The 25,254-nt window shown below is 53.1% G+C and overlaps 1 protein-coding gene across 1 annotated transcript; it reads right to left on the bottom strand.

Moving 5' to 3' along the window:
* Positions 1 to 582: 582 nt before the first annotated feature.
* On the bottom strand, positions 583 to 23,227 carry NCLN (nicalin). Its single transcript, XM_078618843.1, has 15 exons — positions 22,923 to 23,227; positions 18,351 to 18,541; positions 16,788 to 16,932; positions 14,667 to 14,761; positions 14,180 to 14,260; positions 13,469 to 13,572; positions 12,929 to 13,017; positions 11,442 to 11,581; positions 10,439 to 10,617; positions 9,315 to 9,402; positions 9,075 to 9,113; positions 8,730 to 8,893; positions 6,291 to 6,344; positions 4,578 to 4,656; positions 583 to 3,911 (listed from the first exon to the last, which is right to left on the bottom strand). Exons 1-15 carry the CDS (start codon positions 23,101 to 23,103, stop codon positions 3,852 to 3,854), a joined length of 1,689 nt encoding a protein of 562 aa, XP_078474969.1. The 5' UTR covers positions 23,104 to 23,227; the 3' UTR covers positions 583 to 3,851.
* Between the last annotated feature and the right edge of the window lie 2,027 nt (positions 23,228 to 25,254).

A 25,254-nucleotide genomic window follows, 5' to 3' on the forward strand; every position in this document is an offset into this window, starting at 1 on the left:
TAATCATGTCATTGTGTAAATCTCATATCACAGTGTCCAAGAATCTCCCCTACTGTGCAAAATATTAAAATGGCCCTTGAATGACGTTTCGTGATCAATTCTTTGGAAAATCTCTGCGGCCATCTCATTTCAATGACGCTTGACGTACCACTATGGGGATTGGAGGAAAAAGTAGGACCCAAACAAAAGATACCAAGACGGGCTTCATGATCAACCGACTAACAAGTATAACCCGTAAAAACAAAGTTTTTCACTATAAATCCTTTATATGCGTGGCGGCTAGAGTCCTCTCGTCCTCTGGCTTGAGATGGCTGCCACCTATGGGTCAGATGATTGCATGGCAGCATTAAGCAATTGGTAATTAAATATAATATTTTTGTCCTAAAAAGTGTAACATTTTGGAAAAAAAATTTCACGAACATTAATTGTCACGCACAACGAGTCTGTGTGGAAAATGTCAGCTCGATTGGATCACGGGAAGTGGGTTAAAAAACGACCGAAAGATTTGTACGGTCCTAAGCAAGCAAGCAAGTGAACTTAATATAAAGGATTTAAAAAGGAACCACACCACACACACACATGGACTTGTATCACCATCTTTAGCAAATATTTTAAATTGTTCACATTTTGAGCCGAAGACAAAACACTCAACCCCGAGGGAGCGACCCCGCCACCACTCAATTTAAGCTCCGCAGATTCGACCCCTTCGCACAAGTCTCATATCACGCTCCGCCTCGCGGGGAAGGGGGCTTCATCACCGATCACAGATTTAATAAAAAAACACACCATGCAAAACCTTAGACCGCCCCCTCGATTAATCAACGCCTTTGCTCGCGACGTTCAGCGCTATCAAACCGGTGCGCGCGCTTTACAGCGCTCGTTTATTTTGGCGGCAGTAAACCGACGGGAAATTGATGAAGGAGAAAGCCCAGGGCGGAGAGGGGGGGGGGGGGTTGCGGAGAGAAGCTCGCAAAGTCCTCTTCGATTTGAGAACCCGGCGGTCATTTAGCTGTAAAGCCTAGACACGTAAAACGGTTGATCCGTGCCCGACGATTCGACGGAATTGTCAAAGAGATTCACAAGCGGCGGAATTTTCGATTGAACGAACCAATTATTTTCTGCAGGTGCCGTCGAAGTTTTTCGCGCTTGTGCCGAGAGCAGGTCTCCGGATGTGAAGAAGCTCCCCAGCGACATTGCAGCAAAACATCGGGGTGCGAAGTCGAACAACGCGCGGGGGGGGGGGGCAACACCCAGAAAACCCGCCGCACGTCTTTCCCGCCGTCAAGTTTTAACATTCGCCTCTGCGTTGTTCGATTCTTTTTGTTCACCACCCCCCCGTTACCATAAAAAAACGCGGGCCACGTCGTGGCTTGTCGCGGATAATCGATTGGCGCGCGAGTGGCTTCGACGCGTTTTCCGCGAGCGTGGCGTTTCGATTTCGATCGATCGATGAGCCGAACGCATCGTCACTTGACCCCGGGGCGCGTCCCTGCAGCGCCGTGACACCGTTGCCCGACGCGTAACAGTGCATGCAGTGTTCGGTTTGCAGGAGGGTTTTTGCCGCGATATCTTTTTCCACGAGAACGACGCCCGTTCCTACGATCTGCCGATCGTCGCGACGAGGAGATATTCCCTCGAGTTTGTAATTCCATTTCAGATTGTCACCGTCTTTTTATCGTGCCCTGGTGTGTTTCAAGTACGAGTAAAGATTGCTCAAGAGTTATTTCGACTGCAGTTAGCTCAACGTAAGCCTTGCTGCTGCCTAAAATCTCCCCCCGCCCGCAGTCATTTAGAGTTTATGCCACATGACCGACATGCTGTCAATTACTCCGGCACCAATTGAACGGGGAAAGAGCGACGATTTATGTTTTAGACCTTTAAAACGTTTGCATATTTCGTCAGGAAATAAAGCATTGCAAACAATAAAAATTAGCGACGACAATCACGACGTGACGGTATTTTGCAAGCCACACTGATACGATTATCGTGGATCTTACATTGCGTGACAGATCGTCGATTCTCCATATCGCGGCAACCCTCGTTTTTTTGTTTTACAATTCAGCTGCAGTGCTACTAGACAACACGTGCACGCACGCACGCCGACCACACGACATTGGCTCGCGTTGTTCCAATCGGCCAGGGGATGCACGAGAAACCAGCGGAGTGCGAGACGGCTCGGACTTAAACACCTTGGACAAAAGCCACACCTGGGTTGTCACAGTTGTAATTGCGGGCACAGCAGCAATGGTAGCCCAAATGACGATAACACTGTGCTGGCAATTTCTTATCAATGACGCAATCACAAATCTAAGTAACCCTCATGTCTGGACGTAATCATTGATGCAGCAATTTATCTTACTTGATGCAGCAATCGTGCTGTGACGGTTCCATCTGAAGACAGAAGCTTGTGTTGCCTCCGAAACGTCGTGATTTTTATTTTATTTTAATTTTATTAATTAAAATTTAAATTTTTTACCTATGTGACTTTACTGAAAAAACCTAAGAATATGAATCCTTGCAGTCACGAAAGCTTCAAATCTAGAATTGACCAATCCGTTCGCCAACCCACCCCCTCCCCCCCTCCACCACGACCTCGCCATTTTGGATATGTGACGATTCGGGGTCATGACTCAATTCAATAATATATTATTATTATTACTATAACTATTATTACCGTATTCTCCGGATTGTGAGATTCTCCGGAAAGGAAGGACGCATTCCAAACATGTGGCGGTGGGTGCCAAACAAGTTAAACTAATCTGGTCTCACACCACGCACATACTGGGCTATAGGATGCAACCTTTGCTTGAAAATGCAGTGGGGAAAGTGGATCTTATAATCTGGAGGATATGATAAAAAAATGTTTAACATTGTGGCGCAATGCAGACCCCCCACCCCCACTCTGCCGGACGTAGATCACATGCATCAATCTCGAAGTGCAAGTTAAATAAAAATGCATTCTCCAGTTGACACGTTCATCGCGAGAATGGACACGGATCGACCGACGGAACGAACGCGTCACGGCAAGAGTCCACAGTTCTGGCTTCCGCATCACTCACGCCATCCTCCGATCCCCCGCTTGCAACTCGCAAACGGAACGTGCGGGTGGGTGGGTAGGTGGCAGAGGTCGCAACCGGGTACCCGATACCCGTACCCTACACCCGGCTACCCGTACGGGTACCCGTTTGCGACCCTGGTGCGGCCAGGTACGGGTAGACCGTGAGTCACTGGTGAGTAACCGTTTGTCACTCATTTCCCAACGTCTTATCTCTTCTCACAATTCAAGTTCCTAGAATCAACCCACCCGCGCCTGCAACATGGCTTCATCCCAGAGGTCGCAATCAGGTACCCGATACCCGTACCCTACCCGTACCCGGTCGGGTACGAGTACGGGTACCCGTTTGCGACCCTGGTGCGGCTGGGTACGGGTACGGGTAAGGAATCAAAACCCGTTTGCGACCTCTGGTAGGTGGGGGAGGCTCTGTGTGCCCCCCCACTTCACCCTCGCCTTCTGCGTCTGCAAGTACGTGCGTGCGCATTCGTGAGTGTGTGCCTGATGCTAGCGAGCAGTAGTGACAATTTACCGAACCGGACACGGGCCTCCACTAGGTCGACTCAGCCTCAAATGAGTACCCGGTGTGGTGTGTAAAGATCACGACTGGGGAGAAAAAGGCGGCCGGGAGTGGTGTTGGCCACCCAGCCCCTTCGTTTGCCGTGCCGGCCTTCATAGGTGCTCGCTAACAGCACTTGCCCCAAACAGTCTGTGTGCCTATATTGGGTATTGTCTCTGTGTATGTGTGCGGGGATGTGTGTATGTGTGCGAGGATGTGTGTGTGTGTGATTGCTGCTGCTCACTGCAGCTTTGGCTTAGCGTTGAGTCTTCGCATGGTCTCGTACAGCAGCCCAAAGTTCTACGAAGAGGAAAAGTAACCCGTTAACTTCCGTGAAAATACATTTTTTTTTACCATACTGAAGCAGTTTTTTCTTGCTGTGGTTGTCCCACCTGATGACGATTGCTTGTGTTGCGATCGAAACGTCGTGATCTATTATTTTTCTACTTACGTGACTTTACCGAAAGAACCAAAGAGTATGGAGGAATCCGATGAGCTATTAAAGCTCTTTTTTTTAACAGATGTCCAGACATAGACATGTACAGCCCGTGTGTCAATCCACTGCTGGATGAGAGCGTCCGCACCAAACCAAGTGGATTTTTGTGGCGGATATTTGACTGGACTTTGCTATCCTGGTCAGTGCGGGTTGGTAAACAGAGCAGCACAGACGTGAGAGCGTAGATGTACGGTACAACAATTGGTTATGCTGCACTGCTATCCGCTGCAGCCTACAAGGCCTGTTCCATAGGCACGATGATGGTCGCCCATCCAAGCACTATGCGGGCTCAAACACCAACTTAGCTTCCGAGATACGATGAGATGTAGTCCCTGGGCAATGTTTTAACATGCAATTTGATCACATTCAAGTGTTTTCATGTAAATCCCGTTTTTTACGTGGATTAGCGTAAAACCAACGGCTGCACCTATAATGACCATACTCCCCAATTAAAATTACCCATTTCTCACCTGTATAGCCAGGTACACCGCGCCCAGGTAGGCCGCAATCCCAACTGCCAAGATCAGGTCAAAAATTGCAGGCTTCACTCTGCCAGACGGACACGCACACACACACAAAAAAAATCTCCATCACATGGCACCTATAGACTGTTAAGGCAACCACTGATATATACACATATACAAACATATCTACAGACACACACGTACAAAGTTACACACCAATATCAACACAACCGCCATTCGCCACTAAGTGACGGTGACAACACCACGGCGCCTGTGCCAGGCCAGGTGCACTTTGAGGCCACGTGAAGTGTCGAAGGCTCGCTGACAGGAGGTCACAGGACAGACCCAGGTGCCATGGGTTGACTGAGATGACTGGCAGATTCACCAGTTACATACATACGCACAGACACACAACAAGTCTCGTACACAATTTAGAGATGATACATTTGCTAGACATACAGAGGACAAATATCCCCCATATAGCCATACAGGCTCTTGGTCGAAATGCTGTGCCGATGTTATTGAACACTGAATACCAGTTAGTAACTTAAGGCCGAATCAACTTTGAGCAAGGGCCCAGCAATCCAACTCTATAGTCGCCAGGTCTGCAGCGCAGTGTGTGCTGTCGACCCTTCCCCCAAATACAAAGATCCCCCGTATAGTCTCTAACAGACTGTTGGGGCAAGTGCTGTTAGTGAGCACCTATGAAGGCCGTCACGGCACACGTGGGGGGGGGGTGGGTGGCCAGCAACACGCCCGGCCGCCTTTGTCTCCCGAGTGTTAAGGCCGAGTGGACCTAGGGGAGGCCCAGGACCGGTTCAGATAATCGTCACCGGTGTTGGCCATGAGCGGGAATCGAACCCGTGTTGCCCGGTTCGTAGCGCAGTGCGCTAACCACTGCTACACTACCGCTCCCCCCACATCTCCCCTCACACATTGGCCACTTAAAAATAAAAAATCCAATTGTCATGTTTGTCATCGCTGTGGTGTTGATCCATAACCCACAACATTTTAGGGGGGGGGGGGGGGGAAATCCTGCCTCGCTAGGCTCTACCGGGGAGCCCACGTGGGAGTTGTAATTATCATGGCTACGCTATCTTCTTGGTTCTTTCGGTAAAGTCACGTAGAAGGGAAATAATAAAATAATATAAATAAAACATAACAAAATACAACTATCACGACGTTTCGGCCACAATGCAAGCAGCCGTCCTCAGGTGAAGAACAGGTCTGTCGGAAAGACAGCGTCTGAATGATTTCTTGTGGTATTGTTGCAAATTCAGACGCTGTCTTTCCGACAGACCTGTTCTTCACCTGAGGACGGCTGCTTGCGTTGTGGCCGAAACGTCGTGATAATTGTATTTTATTATGTTTTGTTTTTATTATTTTATTATTTCCCTTCTACGTGACGTTACCGAAAGAACCAAGAAGACGAATCCCTGCAGTCACGAGAGCTGTAAATCAAAATTTAATGGCTACGCTAGTTTACTCAGAAAAGCCTCGCAGAGTCTCAGGACTCATTTCAAAAAGTCCCCGCCAAGTTTTCGCAGCAGCGAGAGAAGCTGCTGCTGTGTGTCTTTCCAGCTGACGTTCATCGCGAAGATGACAACGGCGATGACATTGTTGATGACCCTATTAATGACGGCAGTGATGCCGGGCCTTGTTAAATTACAATTACGAAAATGATGAAGATGATTATGATGATGGTGGCAGGTTACTCACCGATAGGCATTCATCGTCTGCTTCAGCTGATCGTAAAAGAGGAACTCTGGTTCTCTGTAACACATTGTTACAACACCGGGTCAGCGGAGCGTTGTAGGAGTTCAAAGGTCAGCTCAGCACATAATCATCAACCCCGCAGGGCCCGACAAATTCTACTCTACTTTTACTGAGAGTTCAATCTTGCAGCCAGCTATGGCTGCAGGGTTTTGGTAGTACATGTTGTTTATGCCATTTATTGTGAAAATTCCGTCACGGTTCCTATGATCACTGTTGCATTGGTTTCATGGCTTTATTTTGATTTCGAAAAGTGTTTTGGTTTAGCCATGTTTGTTTGTTGTAGTACAGAGTTAGACTGATGGCCTTAATCTAAGTTGTCTTGTGGTTGTTGTTGTTTGACTTGCATCCCACTGGGATTTTTGCACACAGCGTTGGTGTACGGTGCTTTTTCTGCAATATTTTGCTGTCTTTTCTTGGATTTTCTGTTTGCACTCAGTCACATATTCACTTTAAGATGTTTTTTGTTCACGTTTTTGTTTTTTGTTTGTTGCGGTTGCACCCGATTCAAGAGCCGAATGGCTCACAGGGCTATACCTAATAGATTAACTTGAATCTTGTTGGTTTATTTAAATCCCCGCCGGCCTTTGTCCAACCGGCAGTATTCATGAGTACGCCAGTTAGTTGATCGGCTGGTCACGTGCGGTGGTGTATATTACAGGGTGCTTCTAAAAAATTTTAACACTTCCGAGATTTTGAAACGATACCACAAGAAATGTGCCTCCGGGCTCTGGAGACCACCTGGAGAAGATTCCGGGCACGCGTTGACAACGATGGCGAGGAAGTGGAGACTCTTTGACTTTTTTAAGCTATTAACATACATTTGTTATCATTTTAACACGTGTAGGCTTTCGCGACCAATATTATTCATAATCAACGTTTTTGGCTTCAGATCGCGTTATTTATAAATGTGTCGTAACCCTCCACCACCCGACACAGCCAATCAGTAAAAAAGTGTCACGTTGACAAAGGATAAATGTTGTGGTTTCATGCTTCAACACACCGGTGGGCTAAAGCAGTGAACTATTTGTCTTTTGTCAATGTGACACTTTTTTACTGATTGGCCGTGTCGGGTGGTGGAGGGTTACGACACATTTATAAATAACGCGATCTAAACCCAAAAACGTTGATTATGAATTTGTTATCATGTTACAGTGTATTATCCCATATAAGTGTTGACATTTTTGGAAGCACCCTGTATAATGTGGGTACACTCCCACCCCCGTTCAAGATATCTTGGCCAGCATGCAAGAGTAGGCTAAATACACTCCAGCAGGGCCTCTCTACGGCTCCATCTTTGCCGAGGGCCCTCCCGCCAGCGGTGCCGTTAGCCCAGAGGTCGCAAACGGGTTTTGATTCCTTACCCATACCCGTACCCGGCCGCACCAGGGTCACAAACGGGTACCCGTACCCGTACCCGGCCGTACCCGTACCCTACCCGGCCAGGTATGGGTAAGGAACGGGTATCGGGTACCTGATTGCGACCTCTGGGATGAAGCCATGTTGCAGGCGCGGGTGGGTTGATTCTAGGAACTTGAATTGTGAGAAGAGACAAGACGTTGGGAAATGAGTGACAAACGGTTACTCACCAGTGACTCACGGCCTACCCGTACCCGGCCGGGTACGGGTAGCCGGGTATCGGGTAGGTTACGGGTATCGGGTACCCGGTTGCGACCTCTGCGTTAGCCAAGCCACTGCGGGGTCGCACCTTTGCACCTTTTTCGCCACCTTGGCGAGGACTCTAAAGCGTCAGCTCTGGACGTTATTCAACCAGCGAAGCCTCGCCGAGACTTTTCACCGACTGTCGGCTGCTACACATTTCCACGCGATAAGCCACTTCGTTGAGGTATCATTCGTGGCCAGTGGGCCTTACCTGCTAAAATAAAGGTCAATTTGTTTTTTGCTTTGCGATTTGCTAAACCTTTCCCTAACTTTTCACTCATATCGTGTTTTTTCGCATTGTTTGTTGTTGTAACTTTCTGACTCCCGTGCCCCCACTGAACATCTGTAAAAAGAGCTTCATGGCTCATCGGATTCCTCCAGTATAAACAAAGATTAAATCGTCGAGATAATGACTAAAATGTCCATAACCATCGTTTGTTCCAATTGCCGATTCTGATGGCACCTCTTGTGTGCGCGCACGTTGCGCGTGTCTGGCGCTACCTCGCCTGGCAACCGGGCGCCTGGCAACCGAGCGCCTGGCAACCGAGCGCCTGGCAACCGAGCGCCTGGCAACCGAGCGCCTGGCAACCGAGCGCCTGGCAACCGAGCGCCTGGCAACCGAGCGCCTGGCAACCGAGCGCCTGGCAACCGGGCGCCTGTCAACCGAGCGCCGGCAACCGAGCGCTCGGCAACCGAGCGCCTGGCAACCGAGCGCCTGGCTACCTCTTGTCGGCGCGCACGTTGTGCGTGCGGACATCCTTGAGGTAGCGCCCCATGTGGTGCTCGAGTGTCGTCACGAGCGCGTGGTCCGGCCCCACGAGCGGAGCGGCGCGCGGCTGCGACGCCAGCCAGTCCACCATGGCGCCCATCTGCTCCTCCTGCAGGCGCTGGTGGGTGGAAGGGGGTGGGGGGACAGTAGGGTTACAGGCCTAGTGGGGTGGCAGGGGTGTATGGGTGGCAGGGGTGCAGCGATGTCAGCGGAGTAGGGGTGCAAGGGTAAAGGGGTAGGCCGACAGGCTGGAGGGGGCACGCACGGGAGGGGTTGTCGGAACCGTTTGTCCCACTTACCAGTTGCTCCGAGAACACCTCAAACTCTCCTGTCGTGCCCTGGGATGAGACACAGAGGACGGGCGACACGGCGATAAGATGCAGGCAACAGCAAGATGGACACGTATCTATCAAGAAGAACGGTTTTTTTTTATGAACCGGGAAAGCCCAACTCTCAGGAAGGGGGCGATATTGAAGAATGGTTTCCAAACCCCTCAATTGGCAAGTGATTGATCACGTGCGGCCAGCATGCCCTCTCACCTTCCCCGTGAGGTTGTAGATGTACCGCGCTAGCGCCTCGCCCAGGATCTTCACGTTCCGACTCAGCTTCGTGATGTCCACCTGGGACCTGCACCGGCACACGAGTGGGACACACCCGCGCGTGGTCAACATTCCGCGCGTCCCGGCGTCTGTGTAGAGGAGTAAAATGGGGACGTGACGTCAGGTGTGCCGTTGAGTGCACATGACGTCACGTCTCCTAGGGTACTTAAGGGATACCCCGTGATGTAAGCGGGGTCACTGTGGGAACGGGTAGAGTAAGCAGGGTGAAGAGGGAACCAGTGGGTAGAGAGAGGGATCGAGTGGTGAGTCTGGGGAGAAGCCGGTGGTAGCCGTAGAGGTGCTTCTCTCTCCGCTCGGTGGAGTCGGCAGAGTCCACGATCCGACACGAGAGAGAGAGAGACCGGAGCTAGCCGGCAGGGACCCGGACTCAGAGTAGGACCCTAGTCCCTGGGAGTTGTGTACCCTGCTGTGTAATATTGATAAGCTTTAATAAACCCTGGCGGAAGCCCATAACCTACCTCCGTCTACGAGTACGTCTGCGTGGCGCGTCCATGTTGGTGCGAGTTTGCTCGTGTGAGCATGCTAGCAAGCGTGCGACGGGTTTCAGGGCGAGCGTGTGTGTGTGTGGAGCGGTAATGCATGGGTAAGCGTGCCGACACTACGAACCCGGCGACCCGAGTTCGATTACCGCTCACGGCCAACGCCAGTGAGCATTATCTGAACCATTCCTGGGCCTCTACTAGGTCGACTCAGCCTGAAATGAGTACCTAGTGCGGGTGTGTACACATTACCACTGGGGAGACAAAGGCGGCCGGGCGTGGTGTTGGCAAGCCACCCCCTCGTGTGCCATCCCGGCCTTCATAGGTGCTCCTCGCTAAACAGCACTTGCCCCAACAGTCTGTTCAGGCTACACGGGGGACCTTTCTCTGTCTCGCACGTGCGGCACGTGCCGCGCAGCAAATGCACGCGGGCGCGATTTCGCGCAAGCACGCTGCCGGGCCTGCAAGCGTGCCGTTGCGGAGGCCCGTACCTAGCCCCCCCCCCCTGCCCCTTCCCCACACCCCCCCCCCCCCCCCATCGTCCCCCACTCCCCGCCGCCGCACCCGACATCGGCGATGGTGGCGCGCTCGGGCCGGCGGTGCGTGTCGAGGCGCGAGGCCGTGAACGCGGGCAGGCGGCGGATGCCGAAGCGCTCGTGCTCCCACGCCAGCGTCTCCTCCGCCAGGTTGATCTTCTTGTGCAGCATGGAGAAGCGCAGCGACGGGTGCTGGCTCGCCGCCACCTGCTCGGTGCGACAGGAGGCCACGTCGGCAGGAGGTCACGTCGGCAGGAGGTCACGGGGCAGACTCGGGTGTTGTGGGTGAAATTACCGAGATGACCGCCACCTGTGCCTCCCCCCCCCCCCCGACGCCGTGCCAACTCACTCGCTCACGCGCGCGCACACACACACTCGCGCAGGTGTACGCGTAGCCACATGTGACATGAAGCTGGGGACACAGGAAGACAACGCAAAGACGACAACGGGCGATGGGGGGGGGGCGCAAAAGAGACGCGATCATTCAGATAGACACGGGTACACACGTAGACGTGCGGACACAGAGACACGGGGTATACGGGGACACATAGAGGCATGAAAATATAGGGACAACAATAGGTCATGGGAGAGACACGGGCACACAAAAGGCAGTACGTACACAGTGACGGAGAGCCACAAAGGTACGGAGGGGGAAGGGACGGACCGAGTGTGTGGAAGAGTCAGACGGCGATGGGGTGTGGATGGACTCGCGCATTCCAGCCCCTCAAGGAAGGGAAGCGATCGACAGAGTGAGGCCAGCAAGTGAGCGAGCGGGCCAGACGGAGCGTGAGCGAGCGAGCCAGACGGAGCGTGAGCGAACGAGCCAGACAGCGAGTAAGCGAGCGACCCAAACGGAGCACGAGCATGCGAACAAGCTAGAGCGAGCGAGTCAGCGGGCGGGCGGGCGAGCGAAACAGACCCCCGGGTGCGAGCGAACAAGCCGAGGAGCGAGCGTGCGAGACGGACAGACAGACGAGAGCGAGCGAGCGAGCGAGACAAGACGGGAGAGCGAGCGAGTGAAGGGGCCTCACGTATTCGAGCTCCTTGAGGAAGGCGTAGGGGGGGGTGCCCTCCTTGGGAGGCTTCGACACGTGCAGGTGGAGGCTGTCGCCGCTGCCCAGCGTGTCGAGGCACAGCACGAACGCTACGCTGTCCTGCAGCCAGCTCGCATCTGCGCCGACACGGACGCCTCAACCGGTCACCGCGACCGATGGCCACACGCAGTCGCTGGCCCCCAATCGATCATTTGATCGTACACGAGAGGATTTTTTGAGGTTAGATCGCGTAATGTGTCGTTTAAACCTGCCACTGCCCGACACGTAAACACAACGTGCCAATTCGTTGCTAATTCAGCACACCGGTGTGTCGGAGAGTAAACCCACAAGACTTATTAGAGTTGTCAAAGTTGTGGGTTTACGATACATTTATATTTACGCAATCTAACCCCAAAAAAACCTCTAAAATGGATAATATTGGTCGCGAAAGCCTATGTGGTAAACTGATAATTTTATTGAACTATCAATTCAGCCACAGTAGACTCTCCATTATCCGCGTACAGTTTATTCGATGTGCGGATTAACCGCACACCGAAGATTTTGCCATGAATTAATACCTCATTGATTTTTCCTTAAGTCCAAACTGATCATCTAAGAGTTACACATTGTTATTCTTGGAAATGTTTATTCCAAGTCACGTGCTTAAACCGAACAAACATGCGCTCCGGTTAACTCGAAATCCATGCGATTGCCGCGACAGTAAAGTAGTTGCAATATCTTTACGACAGTGGGGCGGAGTTTGATTGATGTCGATTGGCGTGGCTCTGCTGTCATCCACTTAGTGGCCCGAATATTCTGCTGGGCGGGCGCAGGAAATTGTTATCAATGCACGCGCATTGATTGGTCGATCGTTTTTGGCACAGAGATCCGCGGAAAATTGTCTCATTTTTGGATTATCCACGGCCGTCCTCTCTGTCATAAGTTTAACGGGTTCCGGAGACACTTGTAAAGGTAACTTCTTTATTACAATCCAACAGTCCAACAGTCCTGATACTCTGTAACAACTCCCAGGTACACAGCCTAGGTACACAGCCTAGATACACTACTCTGGCTACGCTCTGGAACTCGGCCTCACAAGGTCGTAGAGTCGGGAGTTCCAGAGTCCCACCACTCGTTCTCACAGCATCCCAGGGTCCTCAGATGACTTGGTCTTGGGTCTTGAGCTACGACTGGCCCTGATCGTCCAGGGAGCTCCCCTTTTATGCCTAGTCCCCAACGAAGGGTGGGGCCGTGTGCGCCCCCAGATATCCCACAGAGCACACACAGCCCCCCCCCCGTTGGTGGCGCCAAGCGGCTTAAGCGCCTGGCCCGCCCAGGGTCCCAGAGCCCCCAGCAGCCCCTCCCTTCTTATGTCACTACATAAGCGAGCAGCGGCAACGCAGTGGTTAGCGCGCTGCGCCACGAACCCCAGCCACCCGAGTTCGATTCCCGCTCGTGGCCAACACCGGCGAAGATCATCTTACCCGTGTGGTCCAGGTTGTCCTCCAGCCAGCGCTTGGTTCCCTGGTATCCGAACTTCCCGCCGCCCGACAGGAAGAACAGGAGGTTGTACCTGGAGGCATGGGTTGGGGCGACAACCTTTAATGTACAGCGAGTGGCTACGCTTAAAGGAAGAGTAGCGGGTGGGTGCGCGTGTGCATCTGTGCGTGTCTGTCTGGGTGGAGCAGTGGAGCAGTGGTTAGCACACTGCGCTACAAGCCCAGCAACCCAAGATCGATTCTCATTCACGACCTACATAACTGGGAAATATCTGAACCATTCCTGGGCCTCTCCTAGGTGGACTCGGCCTTAAAATAGTACTTGGCGAGGTTTGTCCTCATCACCCCTGGAAGAGACAAAGGCAGCCGGGTGTGGTGCTGGCCACCCACCCCCTCGTGTACCGCGCCGGCCTTCATAGGTACTCGCTAACAGCACTTGCCCCAGCATTGTGTCGAGGCTATACGTGGGATCTTTGTCATCTGTGTACGTGACTGTGGGCCCCGTGCGTGCGTGCGTGAACCCACGCGGCGTGCGTGCGCTTGTGTGTGTAGAGCTTGGAGAAGAGACGCGCCAACTCCAGCAGCGCCGCCACTCCGCTCCCGTTGGAGTCCGCGCCAAACGACAGCCACTGCACACAAAGACAAAGGTTACCCCTCCCCCGTCCCCCTCCCATCCCGTAGACCTTAACAGAATGTTGGGGCAATTGCTTCAAGCGAGCCGCAGCTATTAAGGCCGGCACGACGGGGGTTGTGTGGCCAGCAACTCGCGCGGAAGCCTCCCCAGTGCCGATGTTTCGTACACACTGCAGCAGGTGCTCACTTAAGGTCAAGTAAAGCTACCGGAGGCCAAGCACCAGCTGAGATATTTGCCACCGAATCGACACACAGATCTCCCGGGGTCGTCGAGCAGTGTTCACACACACACGCACGCGGATTTCAGAAGAAGTTCCGTAAATGTCATCTTCAGTGTCCCTTCTCTCAGACTTTATATTATTTCAGCTGGTGATGCCCCATTGTGCCTCAGCAGCTCTGTTACAAGGATGACCGTAGCCATCTCGTTCGTTCCAAATGGAAATTTCTCCATTTCGTGATCGAAGCACAATGGGAAAAATGTTCGTTATTTCAACAGAATTTTTTTAAACATCATTTGAATATTCTGTTCCTTTCCTTGCGAGCAAACTGACGGGGGGGGGGGGGGGTGCGGTGAGACACATGCAGAGGTGCGGCGACACTGACCGGAGCGAGTCCCAGCGAGTCGTAATGAGCCACAATCACGATGGTCGGCAAATCGTCTCCCCCCAGACCAGGCAGCCGGCCCTGTGCCACAACCACCGTCACAACCACCACAATCACCGCCACAACCACCACAACCACCGCCACAACCACCACAACCACTGCCACAACCACCACAACCACCGCCACAACCACCACAACCACCGCCACAACCACCACAATCACCGACGTCAGCAGCAGCACCAATTCCACCATCACCAGTATCGGCAGCATCATCGCCGCTGTCACCATAACCAGCACGAGATCCACCACCAGCAGTCATCACCGCTGTCACCATTCACCACCACCTCCACCAGCAGCAAAACCACCTCCACCACCAGCACCGCCACCATCAGCAAAACCACCACCAGCACCATCACCACCACCACCACCACTGTGGTTTGTTTTGGAGGGGGGGGGGGGGCGGCAATAGGGCGTCTTAATTGGGCACCTCGATGCTGGCGATTGGCCAGTCCGGCAGGGCCTTGCTTTGGCCTCCGCTTGCCACCATCTGGAAGCCGTTGGCTGTCGCCGTGCTCAGCATGACTACACGGGGAGGGGGCACACGGAGAGGGAAGGCTTAGGAGTGTGTGGGGAGTGGTAGTACAGTGGTTAGCGCGCTGCGCTACAAGCCCGGCGGCCCGAGTTCAATTCCAGCTCACGGCCAACACCAGTGACGATTATCTGAACTGGTCCTGGGCCTCACCTTGGTAGCCTCAAATGAGTAACTGGTGCAGTGTGTTAGCATCGTCCCTGGGGAGACAAAGGCGGCCGGGCGTGGTGCTGGCCACCCACCCCTCGTCAACAGCACTTGCCCCAACAGTCTGTTAAGGCTATACGGGGGACCTTCGTCTTGTCTTTGTGTGTGTGGGGAGTGGTAGTGCAGTGATTAGCGGACTGCATTACGCGATAGATTCCTGCTCATAGCCAATGGACCAATCCTGGGCCACCCTTACGATGACTCAGCCCTAAATGAGTACGTGGTACAGTGAAAACATCATGTATGGTGCTGACAATGCCACTTCCTCACGTGCCATACAGGCTGGTGTGAGTCGCAGAGTGGTTCGGTGATTGGTTGAATCGGCGAGGTTATCGATTAAGATTTTAACATTTTCAATCACTCATTTGGAATCTACGTAGAAAGCAGCAGACCCGACTGTGAAACCTTGGCGGAGGCCTTCAGATAAGAAGTCATGGGACACAGTGCGGCTTCCCTCAATAACCTAGCAGAAGAATAATAATTGACGAACGCTTGATTTTTTGGTGTGCACCTAGCCTGGCACATACCCCGAGTGCGGGCACCCTGCGCGTGTGCACAAGCCCGGCGCGTGCCCTCAGCGCGTGCACCCCCTTGTGTGCGTGCACCTAGCCTGGCGCGTACCCCCAGCGTGCATCAGAGGTTGCAACCGGGTACCCAATACCCGTACCCTACCCGATACCCGGCTACCCGTACCCGGTCGGGTACGGTTACCCGTTTGCGACCCTGGTGTGGCCGGGTACGGGTAGACCGTGAGTCACTGGTGAGTCACCGTTTGTCACTCATTTCCCAACGTCTTGTCTCTTCTCACAATTCAAGTTCCTAGAATCAATTCTAGATTTGAAGCTTTCGTGACTGCAATGATTCATATTCTCAGGTTTTTTCGGTAAAGTCACGTAGGTAAAAACATTAAAATTAATGAAAGTAAAATAAAACAAAACAAAAATAAAATTCACGACGTTTCGGAGGCAACACAAGTCTCCGTCATCAGGTGGGACCGTCACAGCCGAATTAGCTGCATCAAGTGAAGCAATGATTCAAGATGTAATCCCTTATAAGCAAGTTGAAGGGAGGTGGAGAGGGGGGGGAGAGCTTATCAGGCTGTGGTAGCCAATGAATGGAAACGTATCGGGAGGGAGGAGGAGCGGTGATCAAAGACTGCACGCAGTGCTCAACACAATGAATGGAGACGTGTCGGGATGGAGGGCGAGCGGCGATCAAAGACTGCACGCAGTGCTCAACACAATGAATGGAGACGCGCCGGGACGGAGGGCGAGCGGTGATCAAAGACATCACGTATTGCTCAACACAATGAATGGAAACGTGGCGAGAGGTGATCAAAGAACAATGAAGAGATTACTGTTAAACACTGTGGATGTTAACACTCGGTGAAGTAAATTAAAATAGTGCCTGTCAGATAAGATGGTCCAAAAAGTGTAATTAAGTCTTTTTTGCGTGGTTAATAACATCTTTCCAGTGATTACTGAGTTCCTAGAATCAACCCACCCGCGCCTGCAACATGGCTTCATCCCAGAGGTCGCAATCAGGTACCCGATACCCGTACCCTACCCGTACCCGGCCGGGTACGGGTAGGGTACGGGTACCCGATTGCGACCGGGTACGGGTAAGGAATCAAAACCCGTTTGCGACCTCTGGCGTGCATGCACCTAGCCCGGCGCGTACCCCCAGCGTGCATGCACCTAGCCTGGCGCGTACCCCCAGCGTGCATGCACCTAGCCTGGCGCGTACCCCCAGCGTGCATGCACCTAGCCTGGCGCGTACCCCCAGCGTGCATGCACCTAGCCCGGCGCGTACCCTGCGCGGCGGAGGCGTGCTGCAGGGCGGTGGAGGCGGCGTGGAGCTGCTCGTGGATGGAGAGCAGCTCCTCGTCCTCCTGCGCCAGGTACACCGGCACCGCCGTCTCCATCATCAGCAGCTCCGGCTCCACCTCCCGCAGCCGCTGTGCCACGTGGCGGGGGGGGGAGGAAGGAGGGAGGAAGGGGGGTGGGGGCGAGGGGGGGGCGCGAGGGGGGCGAGCTAATTAATTTTCATTTGTCTTGCGCTCTTCCGCGTAACGAGATGATCGGAGAGCGCCACACGCACTCTCCGATTAGCACGGTTGGCTACGTACGCTGCGAAAGAAGTTCAACACACACCACACGTGCACGCGGACACACACACGCACACGCGCACGCACACACACGCGCACACACACACACACGCACGCGCACACGCGCACGCGGACACAAGCACACACACACGCGCACACACCACACACACACGCACGCGCACACACCACACACGTACGCACGCGCACGCACGCACGCAGATCCCCCACTTGGGAGGTGCCGCGGCAGCCCAACGGTGGCGTGTTCGCCGCTCTTTGCAGAGGTTCGCGGTTCGAATCTAGCGGCCGCCCTGGTTCGAATCTAGCGGCCGCCCTGGTTATTATCATCATTGCGGTGTGTGTATTAGCCCGTGATAACAATACCACGCGCCGTCCCTGTCACTCACAGAGGATGTTCAAGATGCCGTGGCGTCATTTGCAAGAGCAGACCATTGTGTGCCACCGGCATCGTGGTCTAGATGTGCCAAATTAGAAAATTTACAGCGCAAATTACCTAATCGGGATTGTACACAGCAGCAAACATCGCCCCCGTGCGGTATAAGGTGACTGTGGTTCAGCGATGGGAATTCGCCTGCCAGTAGACGGATGGACGAGTGGATAGGTAGAAAATGAGCGGAGCGGGTGAGTTAATGAGCGAGAGGATGGGTGAGTGAGCGGGTCAGTAAGCGTGCTAACGGTTGAGTAAGCGGGTGAGTGTGTGGCTGAGCAAATGAGCAGTTGAGTGAGCGGTTGAGCGAGCGGGTGAGTGGGTGAGTAAACGAGTGAGCGGGCGAGTACGTGAGGCAGTGCGTGAGTCACTGAGTGAGTAAGCAAGTGAACGGGTGAGCGGGCGGGCGAGCTGGCGGGCGAGCTGGCGGGCGGCAGAGGTCGCAACCGGGTACGCGATACCCGTAGCCTACCCGATAACCGGCTACCCGTACCCAGCCGGGTACGGGTACCCGTTTGCGACCCTGGTGCGGCCGGGTACGGGTAGGCCGTGAGTCACTGGTGAGTAACCGTTTGTCACTCATTTCCCAACGACTTGTCTCTTCTCACTATTCAAGTTCCTAGAATCAACCCACTCGCGCCTGCAACATGGCTTCATTCCAGAGGTCGCAATCAGGTACCCGATACCCCCGTACCCAGCTGGGTACGGGGGTAGGGTACGGGTACCCGTTTGCGACCCTGGTGCGGCCGGGTACGGGTAAGGAATCAAAACCCGTTTGCGACCTCTGGCGAGCGGGCGGGCGAGCGAGCTAGCTAGCGCGAACCTCGAGCGCATCGCCGGGGAGGCTGCCGAGGTCGGGCGGCAGCAAGATGACGATGGCGGCCGCGGCCTGCGCCAGCGCGTGGCGCAGCGTGTGCAGCGACAGCTCCGAGAGGCGCAGCAGCACGCAGCGGCGGGACAGCCCGTCGGCGTCGCCCGAGCGCGCCTCCGCGTTCACGATGGCGTTCCGAGAGCCTGCGCGGCCAGAGAGACAAAGGTCACCCCGTGCAACCTCGACGCACCGTCGGGGGAGGGCAAGTGCTGATTTGCGGGTCGAGCCCTTCGAAGGCCGGGCAGGGTACGCGACGGGGTCACGTGGCCAGCGCCGCGCCGCGATGTTTACACGGCCGCACCAGGTACTCGTTTGAGTCGACCACATATACGTGCACGCACGCACAGACAAAAACACACACATACGCCACACGTACAAAATCACTCGTAGAGATAAACATACTAGCAGGCACACACTGCAGGAACGAGTACATCAAGAATAAGACACACACACAGTGACACCTCAACACAGAGACATTATAAAGACACGAAAATAACACGCATAATATAGGATACACACGCATTATGACAACGACAGATACCCCACGTGTAAGCCTTTAACAAAACTGCTGGGGCAAGTGCTGTTAGCGAGCACCTATTAAAGCCAAGACGGCACATATGGAGCGGGTGGCCAGCACCGTGCCTGGCCGCCTTTGTCTCCCCAGTGGCGATGTGTACACGTACGTAGCCACTCTAAGAAGTAAATGCTCAGTGTATAACAATAATAATGATACAGCGTGAAAGCAACAATGTGGATAGTCCCGTTTAAATCCACTGCTGGATGAAGGCCTGACAAAGCCGTGCCTGTCAAAGGGGTTGACTGACCGTACTTCACCACGCTGGACAGTGCGGCAGACGTTAGCCGTGGCAACTCGGATAGCCAGGTTCAGAGTGCAGCGCGCTAACCACTGCGCCACCGCTACCCACATACATTACACACACACTAGACATTACACACACACTAGACATTACACACACACTATACATTACACACACACACTAAAACATTACACACACACTATACATTACACACACACTACACACACACACACACTACACACACACACTACACACACAGAAAGACACACACACACTACACATTACACACACACTAGACACTACACACACACTAAGACATTACACACACACTACACATTACACTTGACATTACACACAGACACTACACACATACACTACACATTACACACATACACTACACATTACACACACACATACACTACACATTACACACACTACACATTACACACACACACTACACACACACACTAGACATTACACACACACACTAGACACTACACACACACACTAGACATTACACACACACACTAGACACTACACACACACTAGACATTACACACACACACTACACACACACACTACACATTACACACACTACACACACACTACACTAGACAGTATACACACACACTAGACATTACACACACACACACACACTAGACATTACACACACACACTACACACATACACTACACATTACACACACACATTACACACACTACACATTACACACACTACATACACTACACATTGCACACACACACTACACATTACACACACACACTACACATTACACACACTACACACACAAAGACATCTACACACACACACACATTACACACACTACACATCACACACACACACTACACATTACACACACACTACACATAACACACACACTAAGACATCAACACACACACACATTACACACACACTACACATCACACACACACACACTAGACATTACACACACACACACTACACACATACACTACACATTACACACACACACTACACATTACACACACACTAAGACATTACACACACACACTACACACACTACACATTACACACACTACACACACACACTAAGACATCAACACACACACACACGTGCCCTCTGTTGTCCTCTACGTATCGCCATCTTCTCTCGTGTCTATTGCCCTCCTGTCTCCCAGTATCTCCACAGGCGTCTCCCCCTATCATCTCCTAGTGTCTCCACCACCGTCTCCCCCTATCATCTCCCAGTGTCTCCACCACTGTCTCCACAGGCGTCTCTCCCAATCATCTCCCAGTATCTCCACCACCGTCTCTCCCTCTCATCTCCCAGTGTCTCCACCACCGTCTCTCCCTCTCATCTCCTAGTGTCTCCACCACCGTCTCCCCCTATCATCTCCCAGTGTCTCCACCAGTCTCCACCACCGTCTCCACCACCGTCTCCCCCTATCATCTCCCAGTGTCTCCACCACTGTCTCCACCACCGTCTCTCCCTCTCATCTCCCAGTGTCTCCACCACTGTCTCCACCACCGTCTCCCCCTATCATCTCCCAGTGTCTCCACCACCGTCTCCCCCTATCCCACTACCACTGCTGCACCACGAGGCTCTATCGTGTCTCCCTGCTGCCCCCCCTTCTGCTGTGTCACGTGTCCCTGCGTCTCCTCACCCCCACCCCCCCAAGGGGTTTAAATCTCTCTAAGGGATATTTTCCGGAGTTCAGCCACGGGTAGCTCCTAGCTGAATGAGAACCATGGTCTCTCCGCCAATGCCTCACCTCCCCCCCATTCTCATCATCGGCCATGGTCCATCCACTGCTGGATGAATGCCCCTTCCCAACGCCGTCGCGACCTCGCCCCTGCGAATTCACCGATCTCACCGCTCCATCTCCGCGGTGGACGTGCCCTCCAGAACGTGTTCTCTGCTTTGGCTGTCATTCACCCACCGATCCTCGGCCATTATCACCATCATCATCACCACCATCATCATCATCATTAACACCACCATCATCACCATCATCATCACCACCACCACCACCACCACAATCATCATCACCACCAACATCAGCATCATCACCACTACCACCACCACCACCATTATCATCATCACCATCATCACCACTACCATCATCACCACCACCACCATCATCCCGGCGTGTCCTACTCGTCACGCTGTGGTGTCTCTCTGAGTTGTGTTTGTTCCCCGACCCACGTCTGCCTATTTTTGTCTCTCGGATGCCACCCCCAAATCTGCCCCCCAATCTCCACCCCCCCCTGCAATTCCTTTCATCTGCACCGCCCCCCACCCACCCTTATTTCCTGTTCCTGATGCGGGATTCCTCGTCTCCTGTCCCCCCCCCATGCCCCAACCATCATCCCTGGCTGGCTGCTATCTTACTCTCAACCATCACCACCTTGGCTGTCCGTGTCCCCCTGCTGCTGCTGCTACTACTACTGCTGTTTCAAGTCCACGAAGCTGTGGCCTTTGCTGCCCCACCCACCACCACCACCACCTTGCTGCCCCCTCTCTGCCCCCCACCCACCCACCACCACCTTGCTGCCCCCTCTCTGCCCCCCCACCCACCACCACCACCACCTTGCTGTGCCCTCTCTGCCCCCCCACCCACCACCACCACCACCACCTTGCTGTTCTCTCTCTGCCCCCCACCCACCACCACCACCTTGCTGCCCCCTCTCTGCCCCCCACCCACCACCACCACCTTGCTGATCCCTCTCTGCCCACCACCACCACCACGTTGCTGTGCCCTCTCTGTCCCCCCACCCACCACCACCACCTTGCTGCCCCCCCACCCACCACCACCACCTTGCTGCCCCCCCACCCACCACCACCACCTTGCTGATCCCTCTCTGCCCACCACCACCACCACGTTGCTGTGCCCTCTCTGTCCCCCCACCCACCACCACCACCTTGCTGCCCCCCCACCCACCACCACCATCTTGCTGATCCCTCTCTGCCCACCACCACCACGTTGCTGTGCCCTCTCTGCCCCCCCACCCACCACCACCACCTTGCTGCCCCCTCTCTGCCCCCCACCACCACCACTCCACGTGTCCGCGTGACGTCTCCCATCAACTGCTGCCCTCCCTGCTGGTCACCCCACCCCCCGCCTCTTCGCTCTGTCCAGCATGTCTATGTTGAACTTCTTTCGCACCGTACGTAGCCCACCGTGCTAACCCCCCCCCCCCCCACTCTTTACAGTCCACACGCTGCCCCCCAACCCAGCTCGCCCTCCCCCCCGGCTAAGCGCTCTTTGTCGTCCCCAACTGCGCTGCCCCCCCCCACCCCCCTTTATTTGTCACTGCCCCCCACAGTGTTGCTGCCCGCCACCACCACCCACTGATTTGACGCTGCCCCTCACTGTGATTGTCTCTGTCCACCCGGCTGTCACCCCCACCCACCCCCATCTCTCCTGCCCCCCCTCCCATCTCTCCTGCCCCCCCCGCCCCCCTCCCTGCCCCCCACCCTGCCCTACTCCCTGCCCCCCCCCCGCTCCCCTCCCTGCCCCCCTCCCTGTGCTGCTGCCCGCCACCACCACCACCACCCACTCTGATTTGACGCTGCCACTCACTGTGATTGCCCCTGCCCACCCGGCTGTCACCCCCCCCCTCCCTGCCCCCCCTCCCTGCCCCTCCCTCCCTCCCTGCCCCCCCCTCCCTGCCCCTCCCCCCACTGCCCCCCCCCTCCCCGCACCGTGCTGCTGCCCGTGGATGTCGAACTGCGCGGCCCGCATGGCCGGGAACTCGTGGGCCGCTTGGGCCGGAGCTGCCCGCGACAGCAGCAGGGCGGCTGCGGGCAGCAGCAGGAGCAGCAGCCCCGCGGGCACGGCGCCCTTGCACAGCCCCTCGAGCACATCGCCCGCGTCTCCCAGCATCGTCCACCGCCGGCTGAGTCGATCGATCGATCGGATTTTAGTCGACCGCTTGAGACGCGCGCGTGGAGGGGAAAGGTGGCGGAGGCGCGTGCTGCGGGTGAAGGAGGGGGGCGTGGTTTGGGATTAGAGGGTCCTTACGCGACTGATTATTATTATTATTTAATTTTTATTATTTTCTTTTTATGGTTGTATTTTGTATTGTTTTGTTTTTGTTAGTGTTATTTTTGTCATTGTATTTTCTGTTGTTTCGTTGTTATTGTTTTATTTTCGTCATTGTATTTTCTGTTGTTTCGTTTTTATTGTTTTATTTTCGTTATTGTATATTTTATTATTTGAATTATTTTGTTTGTATGATTTTTATTCGTATGATTTTAATCCTATTTTGTTCGTATTATTTTATTTTCATTATTGTACTTGTAGGATTTATTTTATTATTTCATTATTCTTTTCTTTTTTAAATGAATTGGGTGGGTCCTTCGGGCGATCGCGCTGGACTACTAGCGTAGATTTCGGCGTCTGTCGCGGGTCCTTCAGGCGAACGCGCTGGACTACTAACGTTGATTTCGGGCACGCCCCGGGGTCCTTCAGGCGCGAGCGCGGTGGATGACTAAGATTATAATATGCAAATTAGCCGGTAAGAGTGCACTTTGGTTTATAAAATTTATATTTACCAAAAACAAATAAAGTTGAAAATAATTTTAAGTTCAACCGTTGTACAGTTACTTTGATTGGGATTTTTTAAAAAGGTGTATTTAGATTTGTAAGCGTTGCATTGGAGGAGTTCTTCAGGCGAACGCCGTGGGCGACTACAAAACCCACGTGGATTGGGATGAGCTACGCAGATGTGGAGCAAGAGCAGCAGCAGCAGCACACTCGGACCCCACCGTGAACCCTCACCTCTAACCCCCAACCATCGCCACTGCTCCTCCGATTTAGCACGTTTGGCTACGTACGGCGCGAAAGAAGTTCAACGTACACGCTGCACAACAAGTCCTGTCGTGGTGCGGGGTCCTTCAGGCAGTGCGCTGGACGACTATAATGTGTCACTGCAGGCGGGGTGACCTCCAGGCGAGCGCTGAGGACTACTATGTTTATGCAAATGAGCGGCGCTGTGCCCGCCCCCTTTCTCCTCCACGTGTGTGAGGTGACAGGTGGCAGCGGCGCAGCAATGCAAAGTGGTTGTCACGTACTTCTATGCTCCCACGTCCGTGCTCATTGCCCTCCCGATGCCGCCGCCCGCTGACCAGAGTGGCGTAGTTGCGGTCAAGCGTTGTAGTACGGAGTTAGACTGATGGTTTTAATCTAAGTTTCGATTTAAAGCTTTCGTGACTGCAGGGATTCATCTTCTTGGTTCTTTCGGTAAAGTCACGTAGAAGGAAAATAATAAAATAAATAAAATAAAACAATAAAATAATTCATCTTCTTGGTTCTTTCGGTAAAGTCACGTAGAAGGGAAGTAATAAAATAATAAAAATAAAACATTTGATTATGTATTATGTTTTATTTTTATTATTTTATTACTTCCCTTCTACGTGACTTTACCGAAAGAACCAAAAAGATGAATCCCTGCAGTCACGAAAGCTTTAAATCGAAAAATAAAATAATTCTCACGACATTCAGACTCTGTCTCCTTGACAGACCTGTTCTTCACCTGAAGACGGCTACTTGCGTTGTGGCCGAAACGTCGTGAGAATTATTTTATTGCTTTATTTTTTATTATTTTATTATTTTCCTTCTACGTGACTTTACCGAAAGAACCAAGAAGATTAATCTAAGTTGTCTTGGTTCGTTCGGTAAAGTCACGTAGAAGGGAAATAATACAACATAATAAAATAAAATTCTCACGACGGAAAGACAGCGTCTTTCCGACAGCCCTGTTCTTCACCTGAGGACGGCTGCTTGCGTTGTGGCCGAAACGTCGTGAGAATTTTTTTTATTATGTTTTATTTTATTTTATTATTTCCCTTCTACGTGACTTTACCGAAAGAACCAAGAAGATGAATCCCTGCAGTCACGAAAGCTTTAAATCGAAATTTAATCTAAGTTGCCTTGTGTTTTTTTTCTTCTTCTAGATTTGAAGTTTTCGTGACTGCAAGGGTCCATACTCTTTGTTTTTTTCGGTAAAGTCACGTAGGTGAAAAAATAAATAAA

This window comes from Lampetra planeri, chromosome 59 (genome assembly GCF_965212315.1).
Source record: "Lampetra planeri chromosome 59, kcLamPlan1.2.h2, whole genome shotgun sequence".
Lineage (NCBI taxonomy): Eukaryota > Metazoa > Chordata > Hyperoartia > Petromyzontiformes > Petromyzontidae > Lampetra > Lampetra planeri.